The sequence below is a fragment of the Bombus pyrosoma genome, linkage group LG13 (assembly GCF_014825855.1).
Source record: "Bombus pyrosoma isolate SC7728 linkage group LG13, ASM1482585v1, whole genome shotgun sequence".
NCBI lineage: Eukaryota > Metazoa > Arthropoda > Insecta > Hymenoptera > Apidae > Bombus > Bombus pyrosoma.
Window position 1 is genome coordinate 368754 of NC_057782.1, and position 22359 is coordinate 391112.

The 22359-nt window shown below is 37.4% G+C and overlaps 2 protein-coding genes and 2 long non-coding RNA genes across 6 annotated transcripts; 1 reads left to right on the plus strand and 3 right to left on the minus strand.

Annotated features, from left to right (window-relative positions):
- Positions 1–2447: 2447 nt before the first annotated feature.
- On the minus strand, positions 2448–5498 carry LOC122574153. 2 transcript variants are annotated; one of them, XR_006318916.1, is made up of 6 exons: positions 5357–5498; positions 4944–5175; positions 4649–4871; positions 4272–4549; positions 3979–4167; positions 2448–3635 (listed from the first exon to the last, which is right to left on the minus strand). It is a non-coding gene; the product is annotated as an uncharacterized LOC122574153 (long non-coding RNA). The 2 variants fall into 2 exon arrangements; XR_006318917.1 differs by having other exon boundaries at positions 4246–4549.
- On the plus strand, positions 5361–7559 carry LOC122574152 (signal recognition particle receptor subunit beta). Of its 2 annotated transcripts, none has more exons than XM_043741381.1 (5): positions 5361–5500; positions 5939–6048; positions 6717–6883; positions 6973–7112; positions 7176–7559. In XM_043741381.1, exons 1-5 carry the CDS (start codon positions 5460–5462, stop codon positions 7507–7509), a joined length of 792 nt encoding a protein of 263 aa, XP_043597316.1. In that variant the 5' UTR covers positions 5361–5459; the 3' UTR covers positions 7510–7559. The 2 variants fall into 2 exon arrangements, with proteins under 2 accessions (XP_043597316.1, XP_043597317.1); XM_043741382.1 differs by having other exon boundaries at positions 5364–5500; positions 5901–6048.
- Positions 6705–8183, minus strand: LOC122574154. Its single transcript, XR_006318918.1, has 3 exons — positions 8030–8183; positions 6937–7143; positions 6705–6845 (listed from the first exon to the last, which is right to left on the minus strand). It is a non-coding gene; the product is annotated as an uncharacterized LOC122574154 (long non-coding RNA).
- A 10547-nt stretch (positions 8184–18730) lies between these two features.
- On the minus strand, positions 18731–20364 carry LOC122574356. The gene is made up of 2 exons (XM_043741869.1): positions 20249–20364; positions 18731–19283 (listed from the first exon to the last, which is right to left on the minus strand). Exons 1-2 carry the CDS (start codon positions 20362–20364, stop codon positions 18731–18733), a joined length of 669 nt encoding a protein of 222 aa, XP_043597804.1.
- Between the last annotated feature and the right edge of the window lie 1995 nt (positions 20365–22359).

The window sequence follows — 22359 nt, forward strand, 5'->3', positions numbered from 1 at the left end:
TTATTTGCAATCGTCAACCGGAATCAAATTTGAACTTTCTGTTACACCACCGATCAATATATGTAAATAGACGAATATCCTCTCTAATATCAATCTAGAAACCGAGCCAATATAGTCGAATAGCTGACCAGTTAGAGAGTTGAATAGTATCATTGAGCGAGCGACGATTACGACGGAATACACTATCTCTGTACTTGTACTTAAAGTGATTTTTTAATATAATTGACTATTACAACTTTATTACGCGTATCTTTATTAAACAAACTAATACGTTTAATACCACCTCAAGCAGGTTTAATATTCTATCTACCATTTCTTTTACAAAACGTCATGCAAGGTTGTTTACGTTTCCAATTATGTCTTCTTTTCTACAATTTGTAAAGAACCTTTATTTACTTTTTGGCGAGGTAAGCTGCCGCTCATGTATTATATGTACGCTGCTGTTCAGGCTGACCTATTTACATTAGTGTAAGAAGGTTTGCTCGCATACAGGGATATTTCGGCTAATTTTGAATTATCAATAACCGAAAAACAAAACCGAAAACCAAGTAAAGCTGGAATCACCCCTTAAATTTTTTACACCTGCAGCCAAACACTCTGTATAGAAACAACAATGAAGGCGATATTTGTTAAAAAAAAATCAAAACTTTAGAAGTTGTGTTAATTTGTATTATTAATTTAAGATTTAGAAAATATGATATAAAAATGAGAAGTCAATATTAAATTATTTTAAGGAATTTTAGCATCTGTAAACTTATTAATAATATCTTCATAACAAAAAGTTTTTAGAATATCCATTTTTATATATTATTTCTATTTCTATGAAAAACATGACATATTTCATTACTTATATTGTGCTCTTAATTTTCGTGATTTCCATGTTATGAAATTGGCAGACACTATTTCAGCGTTTACAACTGATGGACAGAGTTTGCGGGCTGTAAATAATTATTTGTCACTAACAATACATTGTGTAACAAAAGACTATAAAATGTGACACTATATATTAAAGTTATGTCATTTAAAAGAATCGCGTACTGCGCAAAATGCTAGAAATACATTGCTATAATGTTTACGTACACAGAAGTCACAGGAAATATACAAACCATTAATATTTATAATTGATAACAGCCGACATATTGTAAAGGCAATCGAAAGCTGTACAGATAGAAAACTAATACCTTATTTCGCACATTGTTTTCAATTGATAAAAAAGACCAATGAGAAGATAATTTCCCGCGTACATGGTTGTAAACAAAAAATGCAGAAACATTGTTGCCTTTTTCTTAGGATTGACACCCCATACAAGAAAGGTTTTATAGATAAAGGGTTTTTATAAGGTACAGGTACAAGTGCAGATAAATCCGAATGAGACCCCTTTGAAATTATTGCAAGATGGATACATGATGGGATTCCATGTTTATAATATTAAAAAGGTTAATTAAGTTATGAAGACTATTTAATTTTATGTGCGAGCCTCGCGTTTTCACCAGGCGATTGCAGATCCCTGCACACTCTCGAAACTTCGAAGGTAGGAAGCGCACACGGTCCTGTTCTCATGTGTACCTCAATTTTTTTTTTCTTTTTTAACTGATATCTTGAATTATGATTACCTGACGTGTAATTACAACGTAATTATTTTTTTATTTAAAATTGCATTCAACTATTAGAGTTATTAACAAATTACAATGAAATTGATCATATTCTTACATCAAGACCCATTTTGTACCTCATCCGATAATTTTCATTTTTAATGTATTGAACATTTCAAAATTTATTGAAGATCATTTTTTACAAATTAACTACTATTACCTAATTTTTTATTGCACTGCTGTGAATACGTTGAATCTAAGAATAAGGAACAAGGAAAGCAATTGAGATACAATAACACATGTGATAGAATTGATATTTAGACAAACTGATTTAAAAAAAGGTAGAAATTAATTTTAATCAAAATTGCTCGAGTTTTTTGATAATGAACTTGGCAATAGAAAATAAAATACAAGTCGCAGAGAAGATAACTTTACGGAACATAAAGAAGAAAAAATAAAGACATTTTTCGAAAATAATGTATCTAGAAATAGAAAAACATTCTAACAGATTTCCTATATTATCAAAAACAGGTTACATGACTATACATGGTTATATCTGTCACACAACTACTAACGAGAATCTGTTCTCCGCGATTGAAAATACTACTGTCTGAAAATGTAGAGAAACTGGCTTTTTTACATGAAAATTCAATATAAAAACTTATCCTATATAATAAAACTATTGATAAAACTTGTTATCTTCGATTTCGATCAGTAAGAAATAAGTAAAGACTTGAAGTGGTTCATTATCGATAATCGAACGATTCACTATTGCTTCTAAAAGAAATATAATTATATATATTAAGGATTTTGGTCTGTAGGGCTGTATTGTGGATTAAATAAAAAGAAACAGACTTTACTTAAATGAAAAGAAATTATTATTATTATGAAAATAGAAATAACTATTCGAAGGAAAATAACTTGATATACTACAAACACCAGTTGTACACGTTGACACACATAAATGCAATATTCGCAGCTAGCTGCTGAGTGTTTCGAATTACAATTATTATTCGCCGCTTACATCCACGTTTCATGCGCGTGAGATCTATCGATCTTCACAATGTCGACTTATACAACAAGATTGTTTTTTTTATTTTTGAATAACTCATGACATGTATATTATTTCCCCTCAACTTTATTTGCTGACAGATTATTTCTATATTTACTTGTAAATAACTCGTAATAGTTCACGATATTTCAAACAATACTTCGAACGAACGTTTGTTCGCTACTTGCTGTTGTGACATCGACCATACCTTAACTCCTTAGCCTATAACGTCGAGGAAGACTCGTTGTAAGGGATTTGTGCCATAAGCGAAAACCACGTGTCAGACTCGTAGTAAAGAATTTGTGCCATAAACGGAACCCACGTGTCTGACTCGTGGTAATTTGCAAATTGCTAGTGATTCATTATCCACTTTGAAATAATAAATTGTTTTTGTTAACTGATCAATTGATCATGATTACGCCCTAGACATCTTAAAAACACTATTTGTCCTCAAACCTTGTTTATTATTTCACAATTCCTTTTGTAGCCCCTAAATATACATGTCATAAGAAGTATACATTTTGCGCCAGTTCGGGCACACGGCTGAACAGATGAATGGCATGGCGCGCGACTGAACTTGCCTACTATGGCTCGCGCGATCGGCAGATAGCGTGTAGGCTAAGACTTCCTCCCCTACCTTCGGACTCTTTTGCACACGACACAACCTTATCATCATAACCTACACCGAGCCTCTCAACATCCCCAAACCAAAACATACATAAGCTGAGACTTCAGCAAGCTCAGGCAGTTCTTGTTCAGCCTTTCTCTGATTCAGTACATTATACTACCTCTGTAAGACTATTGTAATCATTGAATTTATAATGAAGTTTGATAAAAGAAAGTTAAGAGTTGAGTTATGGCTCGACTTTCTTTTTTTATAATCTAAGTCACAAGTTTACGTGATACTGCCATGGAAGTACATAGATACAGAATACTATATAGCATTTCGTGAGTTGAGCATTACGAAAACTCATGCAGCACACTCTTGTTATCTGGAAGTGAAAGAACAAATTTTCTTTTCATTGCGAATTTAAAAATATCTATGTATGCGTTTTTATATTAGCACCAATATGGAGATGCTACTACTTAATTGAAATACTACAAAATTAGGTTGTAAAATAGTTTTTGATGCGTAGAATCCAAAAATGCAAGTTTGAAGTTACAAAATTTACTAGTTTAGAAGTTATGATTATATAAAGCTGAGCGTTTTTAACGTATTTTACACGTTACTCTGACGCTATATTGACTTCTACTTAGTCTTCGTCCAAAGAGTGGACTGCACAGATGTCATCTGATTGATCTTTACAAATGAGGAATTACATGCTCTAGACTTACTGTCTTCGGGTCGCTTCTATCAACGATGCCATCAAATCGATGTTGTTATGACGACAAAATCGTCGCTACAAAAATTGGCACAAGCGATCAGCAAATTCATGTAAGCGACCTCTTCATCTCATCCAATTCTTAGCTGGCCGCCAATTGGATTCTATTTTTTTTTTTTTTTTTTTTTCATATCATCAAGAACTATAGTTGAATTGATCAAAAATTAGTTTGTACTAACATAACCAACCACTTCATGGTGGTTGAGAAGTAAATACTAACCCAAAGTAAAATCAATCCTAGCTTACCTACAAAATCTACATTATGATTGACTATCTTAAGTAGGTATCCCTCTGGGATTGGTATGGCATAACTTTTGAAATAGTAGATATAGATTTCACTATTGACGACAACATTTCCTTTTATTGCTAAAACTAATGTCTTCATCTTAGCATTTAACACTAATACCATCTGTCTTTTTTCTTTCCTTGGGGGGGGGGGGGGTATTTACCAGACCCAAAATTCAATGACTTACAACTCCGCTGCCACGATTATATTTTTGTTTGTCCAATTTAGCTTGGTCGATCTATGAAATAATATGAAAATGGAAGCAGTATTCGAATGGAAATAGTACAAGGAAATAAGTAATACAAAAATTGAAATATCGAACTGTTACATAAAGTACCTGAGCAATGGTTGAAGATCAAACTCCCGAAATCCTCCTGTAATTTCAGTTTCCCCACATTATATTTAAAAAGTGTTTCACTATCATCTCTCAATGATAATAGAACCACACAGCAATTGTTGTGAATGATAGTAGTACCACAAAGTCATTGCCTAATGTGAAATAGCTCAATTCATGAACGGTATCCATGCATGAAAAGTCTTGAGCAGAACAGTATATCAATCTGAAAAATTGAATAATTTTTAAAATAGCTTGGATAATATGTTAAAATTACGAAGATAAATTTAAAACTTACATGACCGCTTTGTCAACAGGCAAGGGAATTTCCTCAAAAAATTAATCGTGGTTACATATTATATGGTCTGCTTTTTTTACGGAAATCAACCAAACCTGTGCTTTGCCTCGTCACATAACGTAATCGGGTTCCGATGATAACGACGGTATTTATCAGCGTGTAAAAGGCCATACTCAAGAGTCCAAGCAATAGCTGCTTTTTTTGAAGCAGGTTGAATTCCATCTAGTAGATTCTATTTTTTGAAAGTAACACAGTAATACAACAAAACAAGTAATAAATGAAAAAGAAAAGAGACAAAAAATAAAAAACTACAATAAAGCGATCAAAGAAGAAAATGAAACAAAAACATGCATGACGGTCGAAAAGAGCACAAATGAACACAAATACTTCGGACGCTTTGGAAAATCTATTACCTGCAGACCTTGAGTCATGTTAGGACGGAAAACCAAGTGTATATAGAATACACTTGACTTAACTCGCCAAAATGGCCGTCACTCACTTGCAGCTAGTGACTCCATGGGTTCCACACATTGGAAGAAGAGAGGAAGTTCACTAAGGTAAAATTCAACCCAAAACTATAATACATTAGTCTCAAATCCACCAATTTTTTCTGAATATTGAAATAAGCGTATTTTTAGAGGGAAAAGTGATCTTTCCCTTGTCTCCATTCGAGTCCTTATTGCTTTTCATATATCCATTTAAAAACTTCAACCAAAATTCCCAAGACCTTCTATTATCTTTTTACGAATCATAAATACTCATGGATATAGGAATGTGTCTATATAAATACTACAGCTGGCTACAGTAATTTAAATGGATATCTTATTACAATAGGTGGCGCTTCTTTAAGTTTAACCATTTCTAACATAGCTTGTACTTTCTTTCTACTACATGTTATATGTATATACAATATAAAATGATAGTATAGCACATATAATTACTAATATATTTTACAAGGATTGGTGTATTCACGAAGTGATTTATGATAAACATAGAAAAAAATCTTTTGCGATGGAAAAGCATATAAAACCTTTGACAAATCACAATGTGGATTCTCAGTTCCTGGCTGTGTTAGCTGCAATAATTGCAATTATTGTAACTATAGGTAATTATATATAATACTCATAGGTTATGAATTCCTTATGTTTTGTATCCAACATCTGTAGTTATGCATTAAAAATTAAATAAAACATTATAATTGATTCACAATCTGCATGAGAAATAGGTTTTCTGATTTTATTATCACATTATTCAAAATAACATCACAATTATCTTTTTTTGTAGCAAGTAAAACGAAAAATATATCTGTTTAAATGCTTTTGATAAATTATATTCCTAAATTATATATACAACTTGAAATTCACAGATATATAGTAACAGAGCATATCCCTCTTTAAATTTGCACATGTATTATTAAATAGTTTTTGTTATATTTTAATGATGCCCATGAATAACATGAACAGTCTCATAGTTTCATTTCTAACATTCTACAGACATCACATTCATTTGTTTAAAAAAAATGTATATCATTATAGCCACAGTAATTAATGAACATTATAGATATAGCTGCAAGTAATGAAACAAACATACCATTGTAATTGTATACATAATATAAAAATAGATACATTTTTGTGTAAATATTTGCTTAGGCTTTTATCCTTTTATCCTAAAATTCATAAGCCTACGTCTGTAGAGCCATTTGTTTGGTATTAACAGCTCAATCTTAAACATTACTACTACTTATATAAATTTCTATTCTATTCTTTTGCTTAGTGTTATTTGCCATATGGCACAGGAGAAGGTCTATAGGAAACAGTATATTATTAACTGGACTTAGTGATGCTGGTAAAACACTGATATATGCACGTCTACTTTGTTCTAAATTTGTTAAGACACACACATCTGTAAAAGAAAATACAGGAGATATCATAATCAATAATGTAAGTTTTTACATATATTTTCATTGTTTCTTGAAGCATGAATTTTGACATACCAGAAACATAGGCCTCTAAAGTGTTAATTTATTTAGCGGTCCTTAAAGATTGTTGATATACCTGGACATGAACGCCTGCGTTATAAATTTTTTGATCAATTCAAGTTATCCGCAAAAGGTCTTGTTTATGTGATCGATTCAGTGACTTTCCAAAAAGATATCCGAGATGTAGCAGAGTAAGTACACACAAGTGGTAAGTCATACATCCTGCAATGAGAATAATAATTACTGAATTTCAGATTTTTATATAATTTACTCTGTGATCCTGCTGTACATAAGAAATCTATACTTGTATTATGCAATAAACAAGATCAGACTATGGCAAAAGGTGCAGCTGTTATAAAGACTCTATTAGAGAAAGAAATGAATTTACTACGTATGACAAAAAAAAGTCAGTTAGAAGCTACAGATGCATCAGCAACAAATGTTTTTCTTGGCAAGCAGGGGAAAGATTTTGACTTCTCCCATTTGGATACAAACATTGAGTTTGCTGAATGTAGTGCATATAATAAAGATTCCGAAACTTCTGCGGGTATTGAGCAACTAAACAATTGGCTAAAGAAAATTGTATAAAAATATCCTTTCACTTATTGAAATAAATTATTTGTTTTTAACTTTTTAAACTATTTTATTATTTTTATGCTATAAACTGTACTCATATTGAAAGAAAAAGGGACATAAAATTGACTTTCACATGTCAATATTCAACATTCCCAACCTAATTTTGTCATAACAAAAACTTGTTTATCTTAAAATATCTTTCTATCACTTTCCAATTCAAATACAATTTGAAAATCTATATTTTAACAGAAACCTTTCATTTGTTATAACAACTATTGTTTACACACAAATGTGAGAATACAATTTAATTCACAGTATTTACACAAAGTAATTGTTTTACATAAAATTAATCTTATATATAATTAGATTCTATAGTTTCCACATAATATAATTAAATATAATTAAAATAAAATCTTATAATTTTGTTCTAACCTAACGATGTTATCTACTACTTGACAGAAACAATTAATACGTATTAATATGTTTCTCAACTATATAACAGTGCATAAAATTTAAACAATTTCGCCCTTACATCCAACATCAAGCACATACGATTTATTTATATAAATATCACATCAGAAACATTCTTCCAACTACAGATAACCAGATAACCCATGCAACTGCATAAAAACCAGCACTGCTTAATATGAAAAGGAAATGGCGTTTTATTTAAATATTTTTAAAATACTTTTTTTTGCTAAACGAAAAGGTAGTACATCGTAAGTATATCATCTTTGTGCCAAAGATAAAATAAACAATTCTTTACGCGTATAATTATTTTAAAAAAATATTTTTTATGTTTAAATTGTTTTTCTTGTATATATGTATTACATCATATATAACGTAACAAATTCTTGTGCTTTCTGATACGTATGTATGTATATAAACCATATTATTTTTTCAATAGCTAACGTCATTTAGTTAATTGTTTGTATCATCTCTATACTATAATATTTTCCTTTATAGTATTTTTTTTATAATGTACTCGTATATTAATGGAATGATTACATTTAACTTATATCAATATAGTGCGAAGTTACATCAATATAATGTGGATTGTTGAAAGGGATAACAAGTTTTGATTGTAGAAGACAGTAATTTTTTTGAAAGTGAAATTTATTGAAAATAAATATTATAATAATAAAATAAATATTAATCGGTGAAATACTCGACTAAATTAGCTGGTCATTCGAGTAAGGAACAGTCCATAAATGAGAATGCAGCTAGATATAATAAAAAGAGACAACTGAGAGATCCCGAATAGGTTCTTGAAATTTATAAATTTTATAGTACTTTTAAGCGAGGACCGCGAAGAGAAAAGGATCTCTTTACAAAGCTTTCCTCAACAGCAATGATTTAGGACCATGTCATACACAGTGCTCACGTGCGCACTTCTACACCGCCTTCCCTTGGACCACCCTGGGAACTAGGAGATGAGCGTCCACTGCACCTCGACGCCTCCCTAGAGAAGGGAGCTACCCTTCGGATTTGGACCTCGTGAACCTCCATCGAATTTTACATTTTGCTAAATAAGGAATTGTAACGAAAGAGCAGAGAATCCTCAGAATCACTTAGGCTTCGATACCAACCAAATATAGAGAAATCATCAAATCAATTTAACTCTACTTATTTCGATAACGGATAAAAGTCCCAGCTGGGGAATTTAATACTTCAGCAGTTTAAGGCGTTTGTCTTCTCATGAACATTTGTCTGTAAATTGGGATCGCTCGTATCATCTAAGAAACAACTAAAACATTATTAATCGGTACGAACGTAACAAGAATAAGATGCCAGCGCTACTGGAATGGTAGGAATTATAATAAAATCAATGATCGATAATTACAAAAGGTGCCGATTTATATCCTATATAAATCATTCAGATTTAGTTAAAAACCACGATCAGACAAATAAGTCTCGACACCTATTACCGAAGCTTAGGGAAAACCGTTTGTAAATTGAATCGTGACCAGTTGTGACAAATCAAGATGAAAGAAAAGAAGGGTCTGGTTCTGCGCATGCGTGACGTGCTATAAATATATCAGACAGAGACAGAAACATTTTATTTATCTCTGTCTGTCTTACAAGAATGCGAATTTTGTTGACTTTCCATGTTGGCTTTTTACGACTAGATACTACTCAATTTTCTCTAGCGAGTGTCGAAACCACTGTCATATACAGAATATACATATCTGGAAACTACAATGGGCGGAGAAAGGCTCTTAATGTCGCACAGTGGATTGATATTGTAAAATACATTTCACAAAGTTTTTGTTTCTGTATTAAAATGTTAATTTTTTAATTCTTCTATTGCTATAAAACAAATATGCAGCCAAGTTTTATGAATAATGCATATTTTTTTCATAATCTGCTAAACATTGTCTTAAACTTAAGGTTTTTCTAAAATGTTTTTTAGATTTTTGTTTCTAAAAAGCAGTTAGCTGCCTAAATTTTATTGAAATGGTTTTAGTTAGCTTTTTTCTTATAACGAAAATTATAAATGCTTATACGACCATTATTCTACTATCAACATAACATATTTTGTTATTATTCTCAAATTTGTTTAAGTTAAAGAAATTGTTTGTATTTGTAAATTCAAGCATACCTCGTTATTCTGAATAAATTCAATTTCCCAAAATTTAGTTATTTATATTCATCTGCATCCAACGCAATGAGAAATTGACTTTTTTCTTGCAACAAAAGTGGGTGGAAGACAGCTGTAATGATTGGGGACCCTAACAGTTATAATTATAATATCTATGGCCAAAAACAATTTGATCATTTATGATAGTTATTTGCAACTAAAATCGTTTAACTTAATCTAGTAATTCTTGTAAGGGCGTCTTGTAGAGGTGAGTTTAATAAGGCACTCGGTTCGGGTTTGCTTTGGACTGTCTGGTTACAGTCAGAATCGTCTCTTTTATTTCCTTAATTCACGCACACGTGTTCACACTACACACACGTGCGCGCGCGCACATTTTCGATTGCCGGTTTCGGTGATCTCACGGTTCGTGAAATCAGACACCGCGAAATGGTTTTGTCGGCCGAGATAACGGAGTCAAAGCATGCTCGACTTGGTCGCCGACACCTTGATGTATCAGGGCACATGTGTGTCACAGAGTGTACATGCACCCTTCATTCTTATACTGCAACTTTTTTCCTTTTAATTATAACTTTCGTTATAACTAATGATATCCCTGAAATTGACTGGTAAATCCACTCTTGACTTTAACGATTTTCTATCGTTTGTTAGCCCTTAGCTAATATCTTTTGCCCCTTAACTAAATTATTATACATGTCTATCTCGCGGGTATCCTATTTACTACTATTGACTTGTGAGTCGATTAGTGATTTGTTTTTGATAGACAGGACACAGTTGGATAAATTATATTATATTATAGATACTGATTCAGATACATAATAAAGCCTCCTATTTCTTAAATATATTTTTATCACAGATTTAAATGAATAGTAGTAGTATTATCTATGATCTTGAATTAGAATCAATTAATGATGAAATATGTAAAAAATGAAATAAGTGCCTACTTAATTATTAATCCATCCCACTGTGTGCCAGGAGTTTTGTTTTATAAATCAGCCATTATACATATGTAGAATATTACGATGTTTAACGCCATCCTTCGGTGAAAGTATTGAAGGTAAAGAATATGAACTAAACCAAAGCATACAACATAGATCTTGCATCTTATCGAACTTCATGTCCCATATTCTCAAATACTGATCGTGTAAAAAATCAGAGTATTTCTCACGTCCTCCGCGATTTATAGCAGTCAGTATAGGAATTATATTCAATCCAAATAATAAAGTTGATAAAGTCACAGACGAGTGTGTTCTTGTCATGTCACTTGCACCGCGATTGTCTCAACCGTGAGTGTACACAGCAAAATCACATACGCATTGTGATTGTCCCAGCCGCGAGTGTCGAGAAGATTTAAATCTGGAGACCGAGCAGTCAAAGCACACGTCCTCTTCGACCGATCCACTCGTTTCCAAAACAGCTGATCAAGTACTGTTGCACTGCATTGGTAAAATGTGACGGTGCACCATCCTGCATGAGCCATCTTTCAATGTGTGTGGATTTTCACATGCCCAGAAATGTTCGTTACGTATATTTGTTATTCCACATTTATTGCATGTTGCATCATAAATAAATATATCTATTTGCAAAAATTTTTTCTTCTTGAATTTTCTTGCATACGATGCAGTATTCTATTTCCCAGATCCGGATCATCGTGCTGAATTTGTCCGCTAGATTTAGCAGATTTTAATGTATCGGTATCCCGCAATCGTTGGTCTATTTTGCAAAATATATTTGCGCTGGGTATAGTCCTATTGGGATATTTTTCGGCGTATAAACTTCGCGCTTTTGTGCTATTGCCGTCCGCCGCACTGTAGCAAAAATGCATGTTCGAAAGTTCTCCAAATTTATACATATTGTAATAAATATGGCTACAACATAAGTACTGCTACACTATATACAATAATCACTACCCGCATAATACACGCACTACACGGATTGCACACACAATACGCCCAAATAACTAACTTATTATTTTCACTTCTTTGGAAGCTTCTCGTCGACTGTCGGAATGATTCTGTTCTTCCAAAACTGTTCTAGCCTCTTGCTTCAAAATGTCTAAAACACTGTATTGTAGTGATGGAGAGTTCATTCCGAAAGAAAAATTTACGATACTCTTTGCCAATGCTTTCATCTTCGTTGCATAACTCGGTATTATCTCAGAATGGTCATGATATTTGAGAAGTTCTTTTTGGAAGCAAGGATATAGTATGAAGGAAACGAATAGGCTGTGCTTCAGATGTGTTTAAAAAAAGCGCAAACAATCTGCAAACTTTACATAACTAGAGATTTATTATAGATGATCATTAAGTAAGTAAACTTTCCCTTTACCAGATGGGTTTCGGAAATATCTCATTCTTTCTTTTTTTTATGATCATAACATATTTTAAGCGTGGAAAGAAAAAGATTAGAAATATGTTCTAAAAAAACTCAAACTCAGGAAAGAAGCACAACTATCGCATTTATTATTTATTTTGAAGCAAATATTGTAACTATATTCGTGGAGTAATATAAAATATTAATTTGACATTTTGTGATGTGAAGTGAATATTTACCGAAAAACCTAAAGTCAATTTTTCAGCAGCTCCTACAAAATGTCAAATTAACATTTGGATTGAGTATCACTGAGCGCTCCGCTGCTTGGACTGACCTCTTTTCGTTCGTGTAAGGAGGTTTGCTCACGTGCAGGGGTATTTTGGCGGATTATTAATTGTCAGTAAGTAAAAAGTAAAGCTGAAAATGAAATTTTTTTATTCTTGATTTTCGTTTTATTTCGGCTTCAAGAATCACCCTTTAAATCTATTGACACTTGTAGCCGAACACCTTGTATATCAACTAAAAATGTATTTATCAATTTACTTTCTGTTACAGCATAACGAAAATATTATCAATTTCTGATATATTTTTTATACTTTATCTTATCTATTCATATCTCCGAAATCTTATTTATTACTTTATGTTACGTCCCGGGACCTACCATAAATCCATGCCTCGATTAAGATGCTACCATATGTATAAACATACTTATTTCGACCCACAATAATCCTAAGGAACCGTCATATTGCTAAAACTATAACTAACGACGAACGTGTAACATCAATCCACATCAGAGATCAGGCTACACATCACGGACAAGATGGTAGCCAGATGTCTACACATCCTTGGCGCGTACCCTCAATAGTCTCAAGGTCCCACCGTGGGTCTTTTTCATTTTCATTTTCATAGGCCAAACAAGTATCTTTTATTTTAAGTGCCCCTTTACATTTATTGTTTACTACGGGTTGACACGGGAAAGTTGGTTTTTCTCACGTTCGGTATTTTCCGTGAGCAACTTTTTCTCGAGGGCGGCTAAAACTCTTCTTGATCCACCAACCTTCTTATTATCCAATCGGAAGCGGTGTCTACTGCCCTCACTTTCCTAACCAAAATTGTCATCCACAAATCCGATAGTTCCGTGTCCTTAGACACACCCACCCCTAGCTTTCCTCAGACACAGTATCGTCAGTAAAACTCACTTATTCTGTATCCTTAGAATAGTCAACATATCTTTACCGGTTTCGACCTTCAGACCAGTCGCGTACTTGATCAGTGTATACTCAATTGTGAATATTAAGTGAAAAAAAAGTTTAATAAAAAAACAAAGTTAATAGTTGTGTTACGGTTCAGCTATCTTATAACCCTTTTCATCATATAACCCTCAAGTTTACGTGACAATCGCGGACAGTTACGGAACACGTGCGTGGTGAGGGTATGAAAAGACAACAAAGGGATGCTTGAGGGAGAAAATCGATTAACAGTCAGTTGTTAGTCAAGAATCTTGTCGCGAATCGTCGTCGCGAGAGTTACGAGCGAGTTGCAAACGAGTTGGGAGCGAGTTGAGAACTAGTTGAGAGCGAGTTGAGAGCGAGTTGAAAATTGGTTAATACATCTTCAATCAGTCAACGTCTCAAATTGTTATCTTCGTGAAAAATACTTCATCACACTTCTTTTACGCGTGTTTTTAAAAATTGTTGGAAATAAAAGTGTATATTGAACCTGTTAACTGAACATCCAGTGTTATAATTATTTCAACCACCCCTATTATCTTAACCGAAATAGGGGATCGGCTGATTCGTGGCGTTGATTATCGTATCATAACGGGAATTTACGACTCTCGTTGGCGCGTTACACCGCGAACGCGTCTCCCCGCGTCTGACGCGATCTCACTAAAAAAACCATTATTTATTCATATTATCATAATAATTGTTTATTTAATATGAACAATAAGCTTTGATGATTTTATGAAAATTTAATGAAAAGGAGAAGTACAAGTATGTATACAGTATGGGGTATGAATAAATGAAACCTCAATTACTCATGTAATGTAGCAGAATGTAGCAGAAGTAGAAGTTGATTCTCCTGTTGTAGAAGAAGTAGAACTCTCCTGGTGTAGAAGAAGTAGAAGTTGACTCCCCTGATGTAATAGAAGAAATGAAGTTCGTTCTAGTGTGATTACAGAGGAAAGTTCGGAGTGGGTGTGTCTTTTGAACTAAGGACGTGGATTCGTTGTTCACACTTTTCGTTAGAAAAGTGAGGATAACGATCCGCGATGTCCATTGGTTATATTCAACGTTAATAAATGAAGATTGGAGGAGGAACCTTCCTACCGACGTGGCTCGGGGGTGACCTTTTTCATGGAAAAAATCGGCTTTACCGTTAGACAAATATCCACCTTTTCCGTTAGGTAACTACCCGCTTTCTCCGTAATTTTTGAAAACGTGCAATAAACCTAAGAACTGTTTTAAGTACAAGTTATAAACCGAAAATATTTGCATAATAAGATTCAGTTTATGGTGGGGCCTTAGGTTTATTGAGGGTCTGTCTAATGGTGTTTGCGCCTTGACGGTCAGACAATGAAGGACGTCGCACGGACCATCGACGTAACACGCGACGTAACACCAGACATTGATAACATTCATTTGTAATTGAGTTAAAGCAGACATTTCTTACACCATCGTATATGCACTTGTGCACGAAACTTTCATCCGAAGGATTGGCGGAATACTCAAGCCCGCCCAACCCTTGTTTATATATACAGTGGCTCACGAAAGTATTAGAACACCCTTCAAAAAATAATAACTTTTTTAAAACTGGGCCAAACAACTTGAGTTTTTTGGGGCAAGTTATGAGGAATAGTTTACTAGATAATGTATTGAGAGAATTGCAAGCGTTCGAAATCACGAAGAAAATAAAGAAAATAGTAAATGTCACTTCTTACAATCTCTTTATCTGAGCCTCTAATGAAAATTTAAACAACACATTAGAGAGAGTAGAGTTATATCTGTCACATAGTGGAAATTTCATCAGGCTCGACTCTACGGTCATCATATGACTGGAGGAACGACATGGGGGAGGTTGATCCCGAGGTCCGCTTACGATCGGAAATGGCTACTTGGGAAACGGAGGAAGAAGAAGACATCACTCCAAACAACTCTGGTGAGGAAACTGGGAACTCAATGCGGAGAACCACAGGAAAGGGGAAACCAAAAGTAACGTCCAAAATATTGCCATACCTAAAGAAGGCAGTTCTGCCCGAGCAGCCGAGCTAAACGGACGTGTGAAACAGTGCTTCAGTGAAAGTGCGACAAGTGGAGGAAAACAAAGTGACTAAAGACAGCACCCATCGTCAAATGATGGAAAATCCAAAATGCAACAAATACCACCAATAAAAATAACAAGCAAAGGCGAAACATATTTTATAAACAGAGCTACAGATATAATAAATATAAATCAATCACTAAACGAAGATCAGGATTGCTCAGCTACAAAGGAAATAGAAATGGAAACTACACGAAAGAATGATGAGAATAATATCAATAACGAACTATCACACCAAGATGAAAGCTGGAAGGTGGTAACTTCCAACGAAAAACGTAAAATAACAACAAGCACAAACGTTAGGAAAGCTACAGAAGCAGAAAAGCAACAATGGCTACAAGAAATTACACTCCGAAACTCCTTCAGCGCACTGCCAGAAGAGAAAGAAACAAACCCAGCCGAAAAACCAATAGCCCACATCGTCAAACACCTCATTGAACAACATAGGGTTATAGACCCCCTCATTGAACAACACGGCAGGAAAAGAAAACTACAGTATAAAACAACTAAAACTGGACCAGGTAAAAGTGCAAACTAACACCCCAGAAACTTTTAGAAAAGTGACAAAATCACTAAAAGAGAAAAACGCCGGGTATCACACTTACCAGCTCAAAACTGATAAAAGTTACAAAGCAGTAATCAGAGGATTACACCCAAAAACAAATACAAGCAACATATGCGAGGAACTAACTAAAATCGGGCACCAGGTAAGAGCAATAAACCAGATACGATACTAGACGACCATTATCGCTATTTCTAATAGAACTTGAACCTAAAAATAAAAACAAAGAAATTTTTGAAATTGAAAAAGTTCTAAACACAATAATAACAGTGGAGCCACCTAGACATAAAAAAGACATACTGCAATGCATACGGTGTCAGCAATATGAACACACAAAAAATTAATGCAACAGAAACTCGGCGAGTGTCAAATGCGCAGAAAAGCACCTAACAATAAACTGTCCATACATAGGAAAAATAAATGATGTAAAATGCTACAATTGTAATGGAAACCACCCAGTTAGCTACAATGGCTGTATAGTCAGAAAACAACTGCAACGTAAACTGTTTCCGCCGCTTCGAAACAGGACATACAATAACAATCACACACAACAAGACAGCACAGAAACTGTGACAACACCGAATGTACAGCACGTAACGAACATTAACCACAATAACACCAACACCTTTGGTAGGCGAAGCTACGCGCAAGTAACCAACCAATCAGGACTCATAGACAACCAAAATCAGAGCACGCTGAAAATAGCAGCCTGGAACTCAAATGGCCTACAACGGGCCCTAGAAACTAAAACATTCCTGTATAACAACAATATCGACATACTACTTGTTTCAGAAACACACTCCAAAAAGCTACATGAAAAAACCATACTACAGCATATATGATACCAAACACCCCTCAGGAAAAGCACACGGAGGGACCGCAGTGATAATAAGAAACGACATAAAACATCACTTACACAGCCAAGTTAGAAAGAAATATGCCCAAGCAACTACCGCTACAGTACAAACTAGCAGCAACCACTTCCAGTTGTCAGCAGTATATGTACCACCGCGACACAAAATTACATCACAAATGTGGAAAGAGTACTTTCAACACTTAGGTGACAAGTATATCGCAGCGGGAGACTACAACTCAAAGCACACACTATGGGGATCAAGAATTACTACATCTCGAGGTAGAACCCTGAAAAAATACATTAGAAACAATAACCTCAATATATTATCCACAGGAAGACCGACATACTGGCCGACAGACTTGAGCAAAATACCTGATCTACTCGATTTTGCAGTTACAAAGGGACTAAACGCAAATAAACTAAAAATAGCACCCAGCCTCGAGCTTAGCTCCGATCATACACCCATAATAATTACATACAGAAACAAACCAATACTTTATAACAATCTAGAGACACTATGTAATAAAACCACCAAATGGCAAACATTTAAAGAAATAATCGAGAGTAAAATCAACTACAACATCCCATTGAAAACACCCGAACACGTCGAACAGGCAGTAACAACATTTACAGAAACTATTCAAGAAACAGCATGGGCAACCACCATACCTGAAGCAACCAAAAGACAAACAAAAATAATTCCGCCAGACATCCTTGAAAAAATTAGAGAAAAAAGAAAAGCGAAAGCAAAATGGCAAAAACATATATCACGAAAAAACAAAAAACGCCTAAACAAACTTGCAAAGGAAATAAAAAACAAAATAAAAGAGCACAATAATAACGAATTCACAAAGTTCATAGAGACACTCACTGCACACGAGAACTCCAACTACTCCCTATGGAAAGCCACGAAGAAAATAAAGAAGCCAATAAAACTAGTCCCAGCAATCAGGAAAGCAGATAACACATGGGCAAGAAGCAACGAAGAGCAAGCTGAAGAACTTTCCAACCACCTTTGCAACACATTTACACCACATAATATCAACAACAGCAACCTCAAATGTCATACAGACGAGGATGCGCTAACCACTAGTACCTCAACTGACAAGTAATACACCATACCTAGATCAACAGCACAAGAAATTAGAAACATAATCGAAAAACAAAAAACAATAAAGCACCAGGAATCGACCTAATCAATGGTAAAATCTTGAAAAACCTTCCCCCATTATAGTATTATACACCATTGACGTATTAAATTAAACAAATTAAACAAAATACTAAATAAAGAATGATAGGTGATTAACTCACAGCCTAGTTGGGAGGCTGTGCTATTAATAATTTATAGACTCTAATAGCAATACGATGTACGTGATATTAAATTAGCACACTATAAATACACATATTATAATAAAATACTAAAATGATATTATAGTTATTTCAGTTGCACGTTACTCGTTAAAAGGGAATTAGAAATAAGAAGTAGATAAATAATTAACACAGTACTAATCAAGAATTATAAAACACGAGACAAAATATACTGGTAACAGTACACAAGCGGTCATCTTGAAGGCAATGATAATCAATGTTGTCGTTGTTGATCGATGTCGTTGGGTACAACAAAAGCAGGTTTTAACTGGTCTATGGAAACTCTTAGCATCTTGTTGTTTATTTCTATGATAAAGTTTTTATCGCCTCGTTGTATCACCTTATATGGCCCGCCGAAAGGTGATTGTAAAGGGTTTCTGGCTGCATCGTGGCGCAAAAATACAGACGGCGATGATGCGAGTTCGCGGAAAATGAAAATTTTCTTCATGCCATGTCGTGGGATTGGGTGTGACTTGATTTTTTCGATTCGCTCTTTTAACCGGATCGCGTATTTTGAGTTTGCCTGTTGATCCGCTGGTAAAAAGAATTCTACCGGCAACCGTATTCCGGTGCCGTAAACCATTTCGGCTGCCATTGCGTTTAGGTCCTCCTTAATGGCGGTTCGTATACCCAATAAAACGATTGGTAAAGTTTCTACCCAGTCGTTCGTATCGTGGCATTTGATTGTTGCTTTTAACTGCCGATGTAACCGCTCTACCATCCCATTGGGCGTGAGATGATAGGCCGCCGTGTGCAAATGCTTGATGCTGAGCAACCGGCATAATTCTTCAAATGGTTAGAACTCAAATTGGCGTCCGTGATCGGATGTTATTCTTCAAGGTACGTCGAAACGAGCTATCCAGGAAGAAAGGAGGGCTGAAGCAACGATTGACGCCTTCCATATCGGCGATGGGGATTGGCTTCGGTTCAACGTGAGAAAAGGTTGATACACGTTAGACAATATCGGTAGCCTTGAGAATATTGCATCACAATAATGTCTGAGGTGGTATAGTTGTGGTGATAGTGCTACTGCTGGTGTAGATGTCGTTGGTAAGGTACTGCTACTTTCTTCACATTTAGATATCGCGGAAGAAAAATCGGACTACGGACGCCGAGATTTGAACCCGGGTCCCGAACGTTCCTAACCAAAGGCGCTAACAACTTTTTTTGCGTGGGGAAATTTTCGCAGACATCTCGCCACCCTCTGGGAGGCGACGGGGTAGTGTCGGACTCAAACCCACTAAAACCCCACGGTGGTCATCCTAACGTTTGGCAGAAGTGCCCCGGGGCTTTTTTCGAATTACTGCCGGGGCATTCCTTCGTCTACTCCCCGGATATTCTGGGGAGCCTTTCCTGTAGATTTGGTCGCCAGGAGGGACCGCGCCTCCCAACACCACGGACTACGGGCCGTCGTGCAAATCCGAGGAGGTCCAGAAACTCCTTCGGCGTAACGACCCCTATGACAACCTAGGACGGCGGCGGAGCCGCTGCTCTTCGGCGGCTACCGACCGAAGCCCCGCGGTGCGGAAATCTGGACGGGTGACGCTGTCGCACCCTAACTCTCTCCGCCAGCTCCGTCACGAGCATGACTTGCTCGCAGAAGGAGCGGAAGGCGAGGTATTCCCGTTGCCCTCTCAGCATAGCGTGGACGATCGCCGAGGGGGCCAAACTTTCACAAATGGCGAGCTGCAGTACACGGCGCGGATCTGCCCACGGTGGACAGAATTCCAACGTGTGTTGCGCCGTGTCCTGCTCTTTCTGACACTGGTGACAAGTGTCAGTCACCTCTCGCCGAATCCTTAGCAGGTACTCCCCGAAAGCTCCATGTCCGGTGAGCACCTGCGTCATCCTGAAGGTCAGCGGGAGCCTACCACGGTCCCTCCAAGAGATTAGGGAGAACAGCTCTCACACCACGGTGAGCCCGCAACGCATTCTCCGCGAGAAGATCGGAGAGCCACCGCTCCCAGGTCTCCATCCTCGCCTCTTCATGGACGTCCGAGGCCATTTGTTTGGCGACAGGGGAAGTAAGCCCGCTCGAGCCCAGGCCTCTTAGGTGCTGATACACCCGTCGGAGCGTCAAGGTCTCCAACGAAGGGGAAGCAGCCAGGATAGACGCCGACACATAGAATATGGTTTGATATCCTCTAATGATCCTGATGGCGGTCGTCCTGTGCAGCCCCCTCAACAGGAGTAGACTGTGACGGTTCGCCATCAGATATTCCGCCCACACCGGGCCCCTGTAAAGAACACGGGATCGAATCACTTCCTCATATAGCCAACGAACTCCGACTCAGGCCCCGCCGATATTCGGCGGTAGGCCGCATAAGGCGTTAGCTACGGCAGTTACTTTAGGGACCAGGAGCTCGAATTGCGGCCCGAACGTACACAGACTGTCGATGGTGAGGTGCAAATATCTCATTTGGAGATCCTCTCCACCAATGTCCATGCAAAGACCGGGCGAAGGTGTTCCTCTCCGCCGAGGGTGGTAAAACCAAATGGCGTTGGACTTGTAGGGGGACACGCTCAAGCCCAGCCTTCGGATGGACTGAATGGCGCACCCCACCATGGCCTCAGCAAGGCGCAGCGTCTCGTACCATCAACGCCCCCCAGCCAGGTCAAGGTGTCGTCAGCGTAACATACCATGCCTGTGCCAGGGAGCAGGGGACAGCGAAGGGCCGCGTCGTAAGCGATGATCCAAAAGATAGGGCCCAATCTGTCATCCAGATAGGCCAGGACGACTCTATGACAAGATAGGAAAGCACTTCTTAGTGTTCTAGGGCCTCTACTATCTCCTTCCATGCCATACGGCGTTGAACGCGTTGGTGATGTCCAAGGACACAGCCAACGCCACACCAGTCCGAGAAACCATGGCCTCCGCCATGGCCCTCACGCGATTAACCGCGACCACGGTCGAACGGCCTCGGCGAAAGCCATACTGGCTGTCGTGCCAACCGGCAACTATTCTCTCAAAAAGCTTGCCAACCTCGTCCAGAAGGCACACCGGCCGATAGGCGGATGGTGAGTCAGACGGACGATCCTCCTTCCGCCGCAGGACTAGCCTAGCTGTCCGCTATATCCGGGGGCATCCGCTATATAGATGATGCAGACGGGGAGCCAAGATGTTCATGGACTCCACCCAAACCCGAGCTGGAATTCCGTCCGAACCCGGTGCCACATCGCGAGAGGCCATCCTCTTCGTCGCTACCAAGAGCTCTTCTTCGGTCACGGCCAATTCTTCCCGCCACTCCAACGACCGAGTAGATGATGACCGTGACTCTCTCGCGACGTCATCCTGCCGTGGGAACAATACCCCGATGACATCGGCAAGCAACTCCGGGTCCATGTTGGCGGTCAGTGGGGGGCCCAGGAGCGTAACTTTTTCGTAACGATACAGTAAGGCCGCCCCCACGGATCGGAATCGTCCGTCTCAACAAGGTCCATCCAGGACCGGGTTCTCGCGACCTTGACCTCCCGCTGTAAGGTGCGTCAAGTGTCTCTGTGCGCTTCGTAACGGCGGAAGATCTCATCTTCGTCGCGAATTCGTCTGCTCGTACCCTCTGAAACGCTCTGCGGACGCAAACGCAGCGCGCACGAAGCTCCGCGATTTCAGGCTTCGCCGCACCTTGGGAGCCTCCCAGCTCCAAAGGGCCACGATGGCTGCCGCCTGGAGCATGTCGTTATCTCGCTCCTTCAGACGTCATCTTGGTGGCGGTGAGCGGGAGCGCCTCGCTCCTGGGGTGCTGTAGGCCCGCGTAGCGGGTAAGACCTCTGGGGCCACCTCCATAAAGATGTAAAGATGGTCCGACAGGTTTCCTCGTCCACTCTCCAATCCGAGACCCGTCG